The sequence below is a fragment of the Bos mutus genome, chromosome 7 (assembly GCF_027580195.1).
Source record: "Bos mutus isolate GX-2022 chromosome 7, NWIPB_WYAK_1.1, whole genome shotgun sequence".
NCBI classification, from domain to species: Eukaryota; Metazoa; Chordata; class Mammalia; order Artiodactyla; family Bovidae; genus Bos; species Bos mutus.
This window is the reverse complement of record NC_091623.1, coordinates 84,166,750-84,181,599: the sequence shown is the minus strand read 5'-3', so window position 1 is coordinate 84,181,599 and position 14,850 is coordinate 84,166,750. Positions and strand designations below refer to the sequence as shown.

Below are 14,850 nucleotides of genomic sequence, written 5' to 3'. Positions count from 1 at the left end.
TGCATAGATGAATGTGCAGACCCAAATAAAGGCATCAAGATATACTTTAAAATGAGTCAAGATTAAATGTGATGTCCTCCTTTTTAAAGCATATTGCAGTATTCCAAGTACATATCCTTACAAAGCTGAGAGAAGTAGGCAAAATAACAGTTCTCTGCTCTCTGGAATCTCAATTCCAGTTGTGAATTTCTCTCACCCTCCAAATCAACATGCAGTAAACAAATATTCTAAGCACCTGAAAGTAGGAGAGGTGGTACAGATGCAGGGAGAAGAGTAAACCCAATACCATAAGTTGCATACAAACAGATCTGGATATCATCATGAATCATTAGCTTTTCCACATGCCTTGGAAGTTTCAGCAAGCACCTAGGGAACATTTTAAGAATCTTAATCTCTCTCAAGAAATGGGGGCTTTTTTTTTTTTTTTTTTTTAAATCACTCCTCACTTTCTCTTAGCCTTTCAGCTACATAGCTAGTCCATTAACTTAAGAGATTTTAAATAAATGCAGGGGAAAGGAAAAGGAAAACTATATGACCAAGTAAATCTGTATCTAATTAGGACAAACTGGATGAATAGGGTGTTGTCAGCTGATAAAAATTATCCTCAGCTAAGCATCCTTAAGGTCTGATTACAGAAGTGAACCTAGCCCACCCACACACCTAAAGTTTATTTAAGAGACCAACCAAGGCTCTTCCTGGTTTTTAGGAAGAAGACTGGTATGGGGAAATGTGTTCCTTGCTAATTCTTCCAAGCCATGGCGCTTCCCAACAAATTCTTCCTTTGGTTTTGCTGCTTTGCCTGGCTCTGTTTTCCTATTAGCCTTGATTCTCAGCCTTCTAGGGGAGAAGCTCAGATTGTAGCTAGGACTGCGTTGGAATCTGAGGCTGAGACTTGGTCCTTGCTGAAGCATCTAGATGGGAGACACAGACCTGGTCTCCTTTCCCCTCTCTTAAACGTTCTGTATGATGGGCACAGGGAACCCCCCAGGCTTCAGCCAGATGACAGAGCTTTGAACTACATGAAGAGGCTCTATAAAGCATATGCTACCAAGGAGGGGACCCCTAAATCCAACAGAAGCCACCTCTACAACACTGTTCGGCTCTTCACCCCCTGTGCTCAGCACAAGCAGGCTCCTGGGGACCAGGCAGCAGGTGTGTGGGAGCAGATTGGTTAATGGGTGGAGGGAAGAAGAAAGATCTTTTGCATTTCAGTTACATAAAGGAGTTGGCCCTTGCTCCTTGACTTTCATTTTACTTTGCTTGGTACTCAATATCCAAATCCAAACAAACCTCGTACTTGATCTTAATGTTTTTTCCTAATGCCCTCATGGGTTGATGTAGGCTAAATCTCTTGCTAGAAGAGATTTAATGGGACTAAAGCCTGGGTAGAGTGCTGCTGGAGGTTAGCATCTTGTCCAGGGTCACAAAATCAGGACTGGAAAAAAGGTATTTTGACTTTGTTGCATATTCTTTCTAGTCTACCAATGTTGGCCTGGACATCTAGTCTACCAATGTTGGCCTGGACATGAACCTACAGTACCTCTTTCAGCTGTTGGTGTGCTTTAATAAACAGGATGTTTTCCCCACATTTGTTACTTTCTGTGAGAGGAAAGCTTAAGTCCTTATGTGGAACAGTAGATCCATACAAGGACAATGTGTTAGTCAACAATCTTGTGTGTATGAGAGAGATGGGAGCAGTGCTATTTTAAAAAGAAAAAAAAATTATATTCATTAGTTCATGACTTACAGAAAACCCTTCTAACCCAGCAGGTCATTTGTGGCTATCTTAAACCCTTTCTCCTTCCTTGATGTCCTGTTTTGTTACAGTGGGTTTAGAGCTTCCATTTGTTGTCAGTCTCAAGTGTTCCAAATTAACTTAGACAAGTACTTTTTCTTTATTGATTCTGCCGGTAAGAACTTAGAATGTTTTCTTAACAAGCCTGGCAAGTGTCTTTTGATAGTTTTCCTCTTAAAGACTTTCCAAGAGAAAAATGCTGCTTTCCTTTTTAGCTTTCTCTTTGTTTGGAGCAAGTTATTAAGATTCTAAAACTTCAACATATAATGATTCTCTCTTTTAATTCACCACCAAAGCTATTCTGAATTTCTGGTGATCCAGCAGTAAGTGCTGAGACTTAGATATGGTACAGATAACTTGCTTTTTCTTTATAACTCCTATCCCACCCTGACATTTAAGGCTTCAGAAAGTGGGGAAAAAAGGGACAGAAGTACATTCTGAGGTACTGATTCCTTGATTTGACTTCCTGTTATATATGGCATTACTGTTGGATTGTTTTTCTTCTCAGGAACCCTTCCATCAGTGGATCTGCTGTTTAACCTGGATCGTGTTACTGTTGTGGAACATTTATTCAAGTCAGTCTTGCTATATACTTTCAACAACTCCATTTCTTTTCCCTTTCCTGTTAAATGTACGTGCAACCTGGTGATAAAAGAGCCAGAGTTTTCTAGCAAGACTCTCCCTAGAGCTCCATACTCATTTACCTTTAACTCACAGTTTGAATTTAGAAAGAAATACAAATGGATTGAGATTGATGTGACAGCTCCTCTTGAGCCTCTGGTGGCCTCCCACAAGAGGAATATTCACATGTCTGTAAATTTTACATGTGTGAAAGACCAGCTGCAGCATCCTTCAGCACGGGACAGCCTGTTTAACATGACTCTTCTCTTAGCGCCCTCACTGCTTCTATATCTGAACGACACAAGTGCTCAGGCTTTTCACAGGTGGCATTCCCTCCACCCTAAAAGGAAGCCTTCACAGGATCCTGACCAGAAGAGAGGGCTGTCTGCCTGTCCCATGGGAGAAGAAGCTGCTGAGGGTGTAAGATTGTCCCGTCACCGGAGAGACCAGGAGAGTGTCAGCTCTGAATTGAAGAAGCCTCTGGTTCCAGCTTCATTCAATCTGAGTGAATACTTCAAACAGTTTCTTTTTCCCCAGAATGAATGTGAGCTCCATGACTTTAGACTTAGCTTTAGTCAACTGAAGTGGGACAACTGGATTGTGGCCCCACACAAATACAACCCTCGATACTGTAAAGGGGACTGTCCCAGGGCGGTCGGACATCGGTATGGCTCTCCAGTTCACACCATGGTGATGAACATCATCCATGAGAAACTTGACTCCTCAGTGCCAAGACCATCCTGTGTACCTGCCAAGTATAGTCCTTTGAGTGTTTTGGCCATCGAGCCTGATGGCTCAATTGCTTATAAAGAATATGAAGATATGATAGCCACTAAGTGTACCTGTCGTTAACATAGACTCCTGTCAAGTAAAACCGTGAGTGTCCTGGCCAGTGTAAATGCCGTGCACCTGTCTATGCCTTTGGGAGGAAGTTTCATGTGTCAAATCTCTAACTGTACTACAGTGTGTGTTGTGTAAGGAGGAGCCTGTATAGATTAGCGTATTCTGTGGCATCTATCAATGTAAAGGGATAACAGCTGCCTTCCTCATGGCCAAATGTTTAAATGAAATGTATTTCTTTTGGAGAACTTTAAATTTTTTCCCAAGTAATTCTTTTTTCTTTTTATAGGAGTCTTCTTTTTGATGTAAGAAAATTAAAAAACAATTAGCATAAATCTTGGGTGGAATTGCAGTTCTAAACAATTCGTAGTCTTATTTAATGGAGGAATAAATTCCTGTGAGTGGCATAAATTTTCTGTGTGTGGTTTTAATTAAAGATTTGCTTTTAAATGGTCATTTGAGAGGGAGAGGGAGTGTGTCTAAAAGCTAGTCTTTACTCAACTTAACTTACTATCCCTTTTTCAGAGTTAGAGAGACTAACTCTCTACCTAAATTAGACTAGAGAGTATACAATATATTGGGCTTCCCTGGTGGCTCAGTGGTAAAGAATCTGCCTGCCAATGCAGTAGATGTAGCACTGGAGAAGGAGATGGCAACCCATCCAGTTCTTGCCTGGCAAACCAAGAAACGGACGGAGAAACCTGGCAGGCTATATAGTCCATGGGGTCACAAAAGAGTCAGGCACGACTTAGCAACTAAACAATATACACTATAACCCATTTCTGTTGGGTTAGTAATTGGTACTAACTGTGTGCCTTAGATGGCTTTATTTAAAGGAAACAGCCTTGCAAATTTTCCCAAGAAATTGCAGAGTTTAAGATTTTTAAACGTATTTTCTCCTCTGTATATTTAAAACTCTGAACCTTTGGAAGGCAGTCAAGAAACATTTTTTTTTCTTAGTTTGGTTTTGCTGCTTTCCCTCAGCTCCCATCACTCCCCTGCAGGTTTTTTCCAGGTGAATTTAGCACTGTTAGCACTAAATTAAGCTGGCAGTGACTAGGTTATATTACAGACCAGGCCTTGTTTGTATATGAGGGCTTTTATGTGGGTTTTCAGTAAATTTACCTTGAAAGAGACCTGGAGATGGGGAATCCAGGGTTGAGCAGTGATTTCTGTTTCCGAGTTTGTAAAACCCTCATCAACAAATCAAAAGTACCTCCAAGATGCAAGTACTTCTCATTCTTGTAAATGATCTTTGCTTGGTGCCTAGTGTCTAAGGAAGTCAGCTGGGATTTTGATAGAGATTGTGTTGAAATCTGTAGATTAGTTTGGGGTGTATTGCCATCTTAACATCAAGACTTCCAATCCATGGTGTGGTGGATCCATTTATTTAGATCTTCAGCTGGTAAAGAATCTGCCTGCAATGCGGGAGACGTGGGTTCGATTCCTAGGTTGGGAAGATCCCCTGGAGAAGGGAAAGGCTACCCACTCCAGTATTCTGGCCTGGAGAATTTCATGGACTGTGTTGTCCATGGGGTCACAAAGAGTCAGACACAACTGAGCAACTTTCACTTAAACCACTACAATATTGTAAAGTAATTAGCCTCCAATTAAAATAAGTAAATTTTAAAAAATAAAAAAATTTTTTTGTAGTTTTCAAATACGTTTTGAACTTTATATTGTTAAATTTATTTCTAAGTATTTTTTATGATATTGGGAATGAAATATTTATTCTTGAGTTGTTTCCTGGTGTTATCTTGCATACACTTTATAAACGCACACACACTGTCATAAATGCTCTTATCTCCTCATGATTTTTTTCCCTCAAAAATCCCTTTTTTTCTTTTTTTTTCTGAAAAATGGGACTAAAAACAAAAGTTTCAGGTGGCCCAGTTTCCAATAACTTTGCCATCTTGTTGTATAACTTGGAGTCATTATTCTTGGGTAAATGAGGCTGCAGGTGTAAGAAAGAAATGGTGTTTTGTCATTCTGTTATTCTTAGGATTAAAAAATATTTGGAATGGTCAGGCCACAAGTGATGGTGACAGGGTACAACTGAGCTTATTAAATCTTCCTTAATATGCTAAAGGGAGCCGGGAGAATTGCCTGAGCCCAAACAGTGTGCAGTGGAAGCTGGGGATTGATATTCCAGGGTTGACAAGAGTAATATTGGAAGCTTTTTGCCCCTAAGGTGGAATGGTTTGGAGTTGAATTATATGCTCCAAAAGAGGTCCCTGTTAAATGCTTTCGTGTTCAACTTTTTGTGCAGACTTTTTGAAGGCATAATGCACTGAACCCTGAAGTTCTAGAACATAGAAATCATCGTATTTCCATTTTAGTTGGAAACTTTCTTTCTGTATAAAGAAGCAAATTAAACATAGTTTGATGGGCAGATTGGCCCTTTGATATCATTTAGGCAGCAGCTCAATTCTTTGGGAAATTGAAAACTTTGTCTTACAAATCTCTGAAAATCATAACCTCTTTAAGATTATTTATCAAAATATAGTTTACCCTTAAACAACACAAGGGTTAGAGGCGCTGACCCCATGCATAGTCAAAATCCAAATGTAGGAACTTCCCTGGGATTCTAGTGGTTAAGACTCCCACTGCAGGTTCATCCTTGATCAGGGAACTAAAGATCTCACATACGGCGAGGCCAAAAAAATAAATTCACATGTAACTTATGATTCTCCACAAAATTTAACTACTAACAAACTGTTGACCAGAAGCCTTACCGATATCATGAACAGTCAATTAACACACATTTTGTTTGCTGTATGTACTATAGGGCTTCTCTGGTGGCACAGCCATAAAGAACCCACCTGCCAATGCAGCAGACCCAGGTTTAATCCCTGAATTGGGAAGATCCCCTGGAGAAGGAAATGGCAACCCACTCCAGTATTCTTGCCTGGGAAATCCCCTGGACAGCTTTGGTGGGCTACAGTCCACAGGGTTGCAAAAGAGTTGGACACAACTTAGCTACTAAAAAACAAACAAGACAATGTACTAAATCCTGTATTCTTATGATAAAGTAACTTAGAGGAAAGAAAGAAAAAAAATCTCCCTAAGTATGGCTATTTTCAAATGGATCACATGAGATCTATCCACTTTAAGGATCCCTTATAGCTCCCCAATCGCCCTAAACCGGCGTTTATTTCCTTAAAGATGGGAATTGTTTTGCTTTATTGTTTGTTTTGGGTTTTTTTTTATTTTAAATCATGGTTTAGTTCTGTGGCTGAGTATGGAATTTGGTCTGCAAGCGGAAGGTTTTGAAAATGGTGGGGGAGTTTGATGGAAGTTAAGTATTAGAGTCAATGCCAAAATTAGGAGTAGATAAATAGTTCATCTATATAGGTAAGTTCTAAAATTGTCTGACTTAAAACACTTTCGAGTAGTGTTTTGATGCTATAACTGAGTAACTGTAGCTTGAAGATCTGTGAGCTTGGCTTCCTCCCATCCCCTTAGGCTTTATTTGTAAATTTAGTCTTTTTCATAGGACATCGTTAATATTCAGGGTTTATGTTTACTAAATTTAAACTTCAAAGATTCTCTTCTACACAACTGAGGAGGATATACTAGTCTCCCAGCTGCCTCCTCCATATGAAACCTGTTTTTCTTCAGTTACTCTTATAAAAGCTGCCAATTTAGAAAATAAATGAGAAAGGACAACAGTGATTTAGATCTGGAAATTGGAGGATGAGGCTACATCTGCCTTAAATAGATGCATTCAGCTTTGGTATTTAGTCCAGATGAGATACGAGGTCACTTAATGTGATGAGTGCCTTAGTGTGCCAAGAAACAATGGGCCATGTCAGGAGCTGGGTTCACCTTCAGCTCCGAGTTTCCTGTCTTTATTGGTTTAAATCAACTCCTCTGTTAGGTTGAATACTTTGTTTTACTAATCAGCTTCAAGGGTAGCAGCTGCTCAAGTTGGTTCAGAACTCAATTTAGCCAATCTGTGGGAAAAATTAGTTACTCTTTCGTGAGGTAAAGGATGTACTCATGGTTATTTAAGTGACAAAAGAATAATGCTCAGGCAAAAGAACCTGGTTTATATCAAAATTTAAGTAGGCAATTTTAATTTGTAACTTTGGAGGAATTGTAACTTATAAAATGATAATTGAAGTGAAATTAAAACATTTAAAATATTCTTTAAAATATTTAGAGGATGTAAATCCCCCCAAATATTTCTTAGGTATAACAATTGGCTGAATGATTGATAGAATAGAAAAGTACGCTGTTTTATACATTAATTGTTCTCTAAGAAGGAAAAATTTGCTTGATCCAACATCCGCTGGATCATGGAAAAAGCAAGAGAGTTCCAGAAAAACATCTATTTCTGCTCTATTGACTATGCCAAAGCCTTTGACTGTGTGGATCACAATAAACTGTGGAAAATTCTCAAAGAGATGGGAATACCAGACCACCTGACCTGCCTCTTGAGAAACCTGTTTGCAGGTCAGGAAGCAAAAGTTAGAACTGGACATGGAACAACAGACTGGTTCCAAATAGGAAAAGGAGTATGTCAAGGCTGTATACTGTCACCCTGCTTATTTAACTTATATGCAGAGTACATCATGAGAAACGCTGGGCTGGAAGAAGCACAAGCTGGAATCAAGATTGCTGGGAGAAATATCAATAACCTCAGATATGCAGATGACACCACCCTTATGGCAGAAAGTGAAGAGGGACTAAAAAGCCTCTTGATGAAAGTGAAAGAGGAGAGTGAAAAAGTTGGCTTAAAGCTCAACATTCAGAAAACGAAGATCATGGCATCTGGTCCCATCACTTCATGGGAAATCGATGGGGAAACAGTGGAAACAGTGTCAGACTTTATTTTGGGGGGCTCCAAAATCACTGCAGATGGTGACTGCAGCCATGAAATTAAAAGACGCTTACTCCTTGGAAGGAAAGTTATGACCAACCTAGATAGCATATTCAAAAGCAGAGACATTACTTTGCCAACAAAGGTCCATCTAGTCAAGGCTATGGTTTTTCCTGTGGTCATGTATGGATGTGAGAGTTGGACTGTGAAGAAGGCTGAGCACTGAAGAATTGATGCTTTTGCACTGTGGTGTTGGAGAAGACTCTTGAGAGTCCCTTGGACTTCAAGGAGATCCAACCAGTCCATTCTAAAGGAAATCAGTCCTGGGTGTTCTTTGGAAGGAATGATGCTAAAGCTGAAACTCCAGTACTTTGGCCACCTCATGCGAAGAGCTGACTCATTGGAAAAGACTCTGATGCTGGGAGGGATTGGGGGCAGGAGGAGAAGGGGACGACAGAGGATGAGATGGCTGGATGGCATCACCGACTCGATGGACATGAGTTTGAGTGAACTCCGGGAGTTGGCGATGAACTGGAAGGCCTGGCGTGCTGTGATTCATGGAGTTGCAAAGAGTTGGACACGACTGAGCGACTGAACTGAACTGAAGAAGGAAAAATAAACACAACCAGGAGATTGAGACACTTCATCCTTAACCAGAAATGACAAGCCAAGTATGTCCGCTTTATGTGGTTAATTACTTCCAGATGGAGTTGTGCTTCCCAAACCCTATATATATTATACAATTTTTAGAAAGGGTCTTGATTTGTTAGTAAGACTAGGACTATTTCAATATTCATTTAAAGAACAGGATTTTGTAGATGGCCTGACAGTATTACTTTCTCTTACCCTACTATGTAATACAACTTGTTTGGAAGAAATGAATAATTAGATAAATGTGGATAAGAGTCAACTGTACATTTTGGACATCTCATTAAGAATAAGTACCTTGTGAACAGTTCAGAGTCATCTGTAGAACTGTGTTTCGTGCTGGTGTCTTTCCACATTGAAGTGCTATGACTGGCAGTGTTAAGAGTTCACAGCCTGTGCCTGGATGTCGTTTCAGTATTCTCAGAAATAATTAGCTCATTGAATAAATATTTATTGAACACTGACTATGGGCTGGATGCTGTGCTTAAGAACAGTTTGATGTCCTCAGCTTCACCTACCAGAAAAGGAGACATCCTTTATTCCCCTAAGTTCCATCAGTGAGCATTCATCACTACAGAATGTTCTGTAAAGGAATACATTTGGGTCAAGGGAAATGTTGACCCTAAAATCAATATAGTTTTTATCTCTGGGTGGAATTAATGGTTCAGTATGTTTTCATCTTAGACCATTTCGCCTCTACCTTTGAAACAGCATACCCACACTTTCTTTACTCATCTGTTGATGGACACTTAGTTTCTTTCCATATTTCGGCAACTATAAATAATGCTGGTATGAACATTGGGGCACATTTATTGTTTCAAATTAGTACTTTTGTTTCTGATATATATCTATATCTATATATATATATATATATCAGATAGATATATATCTATATATCTATATATATAGATATATACCCAGGAGCAGAATAACTGGGTCACGTGGTAGTTTGGGGCTTCCCCAGTTGTTCAGCAGTGAAGAATCTACCTACAATGCAGGAGCCACAGGAGATGTCAGTTCCGTCCCTGGGCTGGAAAGATCTCCTGGAGGAGGGCATAGTAACCCACTCCAGTATTCTAGCCTGGAGAGTACCATGGACAGAGGAGCCTGGCGGGCTACTGTCCATAGGGTCACAAGCAGTCGGACATGACTGAACTGACTAGCATGGTAGTTTTATGTTTAGTGTTTTTGTAAAACTTCATACTCTTTTCGACAGTAGCTGCACCAGTTTACATTCCCACCAACGGTGTATGAGAGTTCTCTTTTCTCTATATCCTCACCAACATTTCTCATTTATGTTCTTTTGGATGCTAGCCATTCTGACAGATATGAGATGATACCTCAATATGGTTTTAATTTGCATTGTTGAGAATGTTATCAATAGCTGTGGGTTTGTCATATGTGGCCTTTATTATCCTGTGAGGTATGTTCTTCTATACTTCTATACCCACTATCTAGGGAGTTTTTAAAAAATTTTATTTATCTTTGCTTATACTGGATCTTCAGAGAAGGCAATGGCACCCCACTCCAGTACTCTTGCCTGGAAAATCCCATGGACAGATGAGGCTGGTAGGCTGCAGTCCATGGGGTCTCGAAGAGTCGGACACGACTGAGCGACTTCACTTTCACTTCTCACTTTCATGCATTGGAGAAGGAAATGGCAACCACTCCAGTGTTCTTGCCTGGAGAATCCCAGGGACGAGGGAGCCTGATGGGCTGCCGTCCATGGGGTCACAGAGTCGGACACGACTGAAGCGACTTAGCAGCAGCATACTGGATCTTCATTGCTGTGCAGGCTTTTCTCTACTTTCAGTGAGCAGGGGCTACTCCCTTGTTGTGGTGTGCATGTGTCTCATTGTGGTGGCTTCTCCCGTTGTGGAGCACGATCTCTAGGGCACTGGGCTTCAATAGTTGCAGCTTGTGGGCCCAGCAGTTTTGGCTCCCAGGCACTATAGCACAATTACTCGGGCTTAGTTGCTCTGCGGCATGAGAGATCTTCCCTGAAAGTGAAAGTCACTCAGTCATGTATGACTCTTTGCTGATCCCACGGGCTATATAGTCCATGGAATTCTCCAGGCCAGGATACTGGAGTGGGTAGCTGTTCCCTTCCCCAGGGTATCTTCCCAGACCAGGGATCGAACCCAAGTCTCCTGCACTGCAAGCAGATTTTTTACCATCTGAGCCACCAGGAAATCAGCTATAAGTAAGCATATATTCCCTCCCTCTTGAGCCCCCCTTCCACCCCATCCCACCCATCTAGGTCATCATAGAGTACTGAGCTGAATTCCCTGTGATATATGGCTGCTTCCCACTAGCTATATTTTACACATGGTAGTGTACGTATGTCAGTGATACTCTCTCAATTTGTCCCACCTTCTTCCCCCACTGTGTCCACAAGTCTGAGAAACTTGGAGACTTTTAAACTACAATTTTACTTACTCAATAAATATTTACTGGGCACACCCTACATGTAAGGGACTCTTCCAGATGCTGATATGAGTGGTAAACAAGACAATCGTGGCACTTGATTGCATAGAGTGTCTATTATATGGGAAAGAGACAGACAATAAACAATTAAACAATACAAGTAGAGATATATAGGAACTTCTAGGCAGAACAAATGGATGTGAGAAGAAACTTATGTTCCAAGAACAGAAAGAACTAGATGTGATTGGGAAGTGGGAAAGGAGGAAGAATGGGTAGAAGGCAAGTGGAGTGGGAGATGAGACTGAAGAAGCAGACAGACCAGATGATACAAGACCTTGTTGACCAGTGCTTGGGGATTGGACTTACATGTCTGGTTCAATAGGAAGCCCTTGAGAGTGTTTAATTGGGGGCCTGCTGCTGCTGCTGCTGCTAAATCGCTTCAGTCATGTCTGACTCTGTGCAACCCCATAGACGGAAGCCCACCAGGCTCCCCCGTCCCTGGGATTCTCCAGGCAAGAACACTGGAGCGGGTTGCCATTTCCTTCTCTAATGCATGAAAGTGAAAAGTGAAAGGGAAGTTGCTCAGTCGTGTCCGACTCTTAGCGACCCCATGGACAACAGCCTACCAGGCTCCTCCATCCATGGGATTTTCCAGGCAAGAGTACTGGAGTGGGGTGCCATTGCCTTCTCCAATTGGGGGCCTGAAAGGGTTAAATTCATTGTTTTTTAAAGATCGTATCAGTATTCTATGTAGAGTTGTTTGACAGAGATGAGTCTGAAGCAGGGAGAACTTTGGGTTTTAGGGGGCTATTGTCATGGTCCAGGTGAGAAATGATGCTGACTTGGAATATGGCAGTGGAGATGGGCATGCAAAGACATGAAGAAACTTGGGATTTACTTTTGTGACCTCCATTTGTTACTTGGCCTATCTCTCTGAGCTTGTAGGATGGCAGTCTTCTACTAAGAGAAGAAACTTAGGTTCTTATGGTGAAATGAAGAGGTAAAACTTATCCTATTCCTTGGCTCCATATTCCCATCCATGTGAGCTGCCTCTTAATTATAATTTTTTCATTGTTCTGTTTGTTTTCTTCTTGCATTATTTCTTGAGTTTTGTTTCTGTTTGTTCGGGTTTTGCTTTTCACATTGGAGGCTTTTCTCAAATGTCTTTTTTCCATTTGTAAATATAAGGCTCTATAAAGCTGTTGGAAGCTCTGCATGGGAGGGTGAGATGTGTTAATTTGTGTGCTCTTTAGTTTGAGGCTCCTCTGTTTAAGTTTTTGTGCAAAAAAATTATCCATCCTTCCGGTGGGAGGAAGATGGGTCAAAAATGTATCCTTAGCTGCTGGTAGTCTTAGAGCCAAGCAATGCAAAGGACTGTAAATTTTTACCTAATCCCTTTTTATTACAATACTGACTGCATCTCTTCCTCCAACCTCCACAACGCCTCTTTGTTTTAACTCTTCTGTCTGGAACTGTTTTGATTCAACTCTTACATAAAGTCAGGGCTTCCCTCATAACTCAGTTGGTAAAGGATCCACCTGCAATGCAGGAGACCCCAGTTTGATTCCTGGGTCAGGAAGATCCCCTGGAGAAGGGATAGGCTACCTACTCCAGTATTCTTGGGCTTCCCTTGTGGCTCACATGGTAAACAGTACACCTGCAATGCAGGAGACCTGGGTTTGATCCCTGGGTTGGGAAGATCCCCTGGAGAGAGGAAAGGCTACCCACTTCAATATTCTGACCTAGAGAATTCCATGGACTGCATAGTCCATGGGGTCGCAAAGAGTCAGACACAACTGAGCGACTTTCGCTTACATAAAGTCAACTCCTAGTATCCTGCTGAGTTGGCTAAGGAATAGTCCTCTCTCTGATTGGAATGGGTCCAACTGTTCCATCTACAGATTTGGGCAATATCCACTTAGTTGTAGCTGGTACTGCTGCCTTCCATGGCATGTGGCATCATTTCCTGAGGTTCCCAGGATTCTGTTCAGTGTCTCACGTAGCTTCTCATTGACATCCCCACTCCCCACAGGTTTAGATTTCCTTTTTAATTAGCTCTGTTCACTCTTCTAGACAATTTTCAGTCCAAAACTTTGTTCACACATTTGCTGTGCTCTCCTCACCTGATCTTTGCCTTTTGGGTATATTTAATAATCACTTGTAATTTAAAAAAAAAAAAAAGGCAGAGGAGCCAGAGATCAAATTGCCATCCATCCATTCACTGGATCATCGAAAAAGCAAGAGAGTTCCAGAAAAACTGGAACTCTGCTTTATTGACTATGCCAAAGCCTGTGACTGTGTGGATCACAAAAAACTGTGGAAAAATTCTGAAAGAGATTGGAATACCAGACCACCTGACCTGCCTCTTGAGAAATTTGTATGCAGATCAGGAAGCAACAGTTAGAACTGGACATGGAACAACAGACTGGTTCCAAATAGAAAAAAGAGTATGTCAAGGCTGTATATTGTCACCCTGCTTATTTAACTTATATGCAGAGTATATCATGAGAAACGCTGGGCTGGAGGAAGCACAAGCTGGAATCAAGATTGCTGGGAAAAATATCAATAACCTCAGATATGCAGATGACACCACCCTTATGGCAGAAAGTGAAGAAGAACTAAAGAGCCTCTTGATGAAAATGAAAGAGGAGAGTGAAAAAGTTGGCTTAAAGCTCAACATTCAGAAAACGAAGATCATGGCATCCGGTCCCATCACTTCATGGGAAATCGATGGGGAAACAGTGGAAACAGTGTCAGACTTTATTTTTGGGGGCTCCAAAATTACTGCAGATGGTGATTGCAGCCATGAAATTAAAAGACGCTTACTCTTTGAAAGGAAAGTTATGACCAACCTAGATAGCCTATTCAAAAGCAGAGACATTATTTTGTCAACAAAGGTCCGTCTAGTCAAGGCTATGATTTTTCTGGTAGTCATGTATGGATGTGAGAGTTGGACTATAAAGAAAGCTGAGCGCTGGAGAATTGATGCTTTTGAACTGTGGTGTTGGAGAAGACTCTTGAGAGTCCCTTGGACTGCAAGGAGATCCAACCAGTCCATCCTAAAGGAAATCAGCCCCGTGTCTTCATTGGAAGGACTGACGTTGAAGCTGAAACTCCAATATTTTGGCCACCTAATGCAAAGAACTGACTCATTTGAAAAGACCAATGTTGGGAAAGATTGAAGGCAGGAGGAGAAGGGGACGACAGAGGATGAGATGGTTGGATGGCATCACCGACTCAATGGACATGAGTTTGGGTAAACTCCAGGAGTTGGTAATGGACAGGGAGGCCTGGCGTGCTGTGGTTCATGGGGTCTCAAAGAGTCAGACACGACTGAGCAACTGAACTGAACTGAATGTCAGTGGGAGGAACTAGAAACAAGTTTGTGTCCTCAGCTCTTCAAATCAAAAGGGTAGATCTTTAAGCAGCATGTGAAGTCCTTGTACAAGCCTCTGCTTAGAGAAAATGAGTAAGAAAGTCTATTGCAAATTCCCTTTGTGATCTGAAAATAACTTTAGCACCACAATCTCTTCCTCATGTGATTTCACTCCAACCTCCATCTTGATATTGCCCCCCTGCCAGGGTAGGGTTCCTGACACTTATAAAGTGCACATATTAAACAATTGGCCCTCAGTATGGACTGGGTTCTGCACCTGGCTTCTACCAACCTCAGGGTGTGCAAACTGCAGGTAGG

General features: G+C 41.3%; 1 protein-coding gene across 1 annotated transcript; it reads left to right on the top strand.

Annotated features, from left to right (window-relative positions):
• Positions 1-684: 684 nt before the first annotated feature.
• GDF9 (growth differentiation factor 9) lies at positions 685-4,247 on the top strand. The gene is made up of 2 exons (XM_005890431.3): positions 685-1,152; positions 2,304-4,247. Exons 1-2 carry the CDS (start codon positions 756-758, stop codon positions 3,266-3,268), a joined length of 1,362 nt encoding a protein of 453 aa, XP_005890493.1. The 5' UTR covers positions 685-755; the 3' UTR covers positions 3,269-4,247.
• Positions 4,248-14,850: the final 10,603 nt, after the last annotated feature.

Coding starts and splice junctions, on each gene's coding strand:
- GDF9 (XM_005890431.3), top strand. CDS start 756: ATGGCGCTTCCCAACAAATTCTTCCTTTGGTTTTGCTGCTTTGCCTGG. Junction 1,153..2,303: donor TCCTGGGGACCAGGCAGCAG/GTGTGTGGGAGC, acceptor TTTTCTTCTCAG/GAACCCTTCCATCAGTGGAT.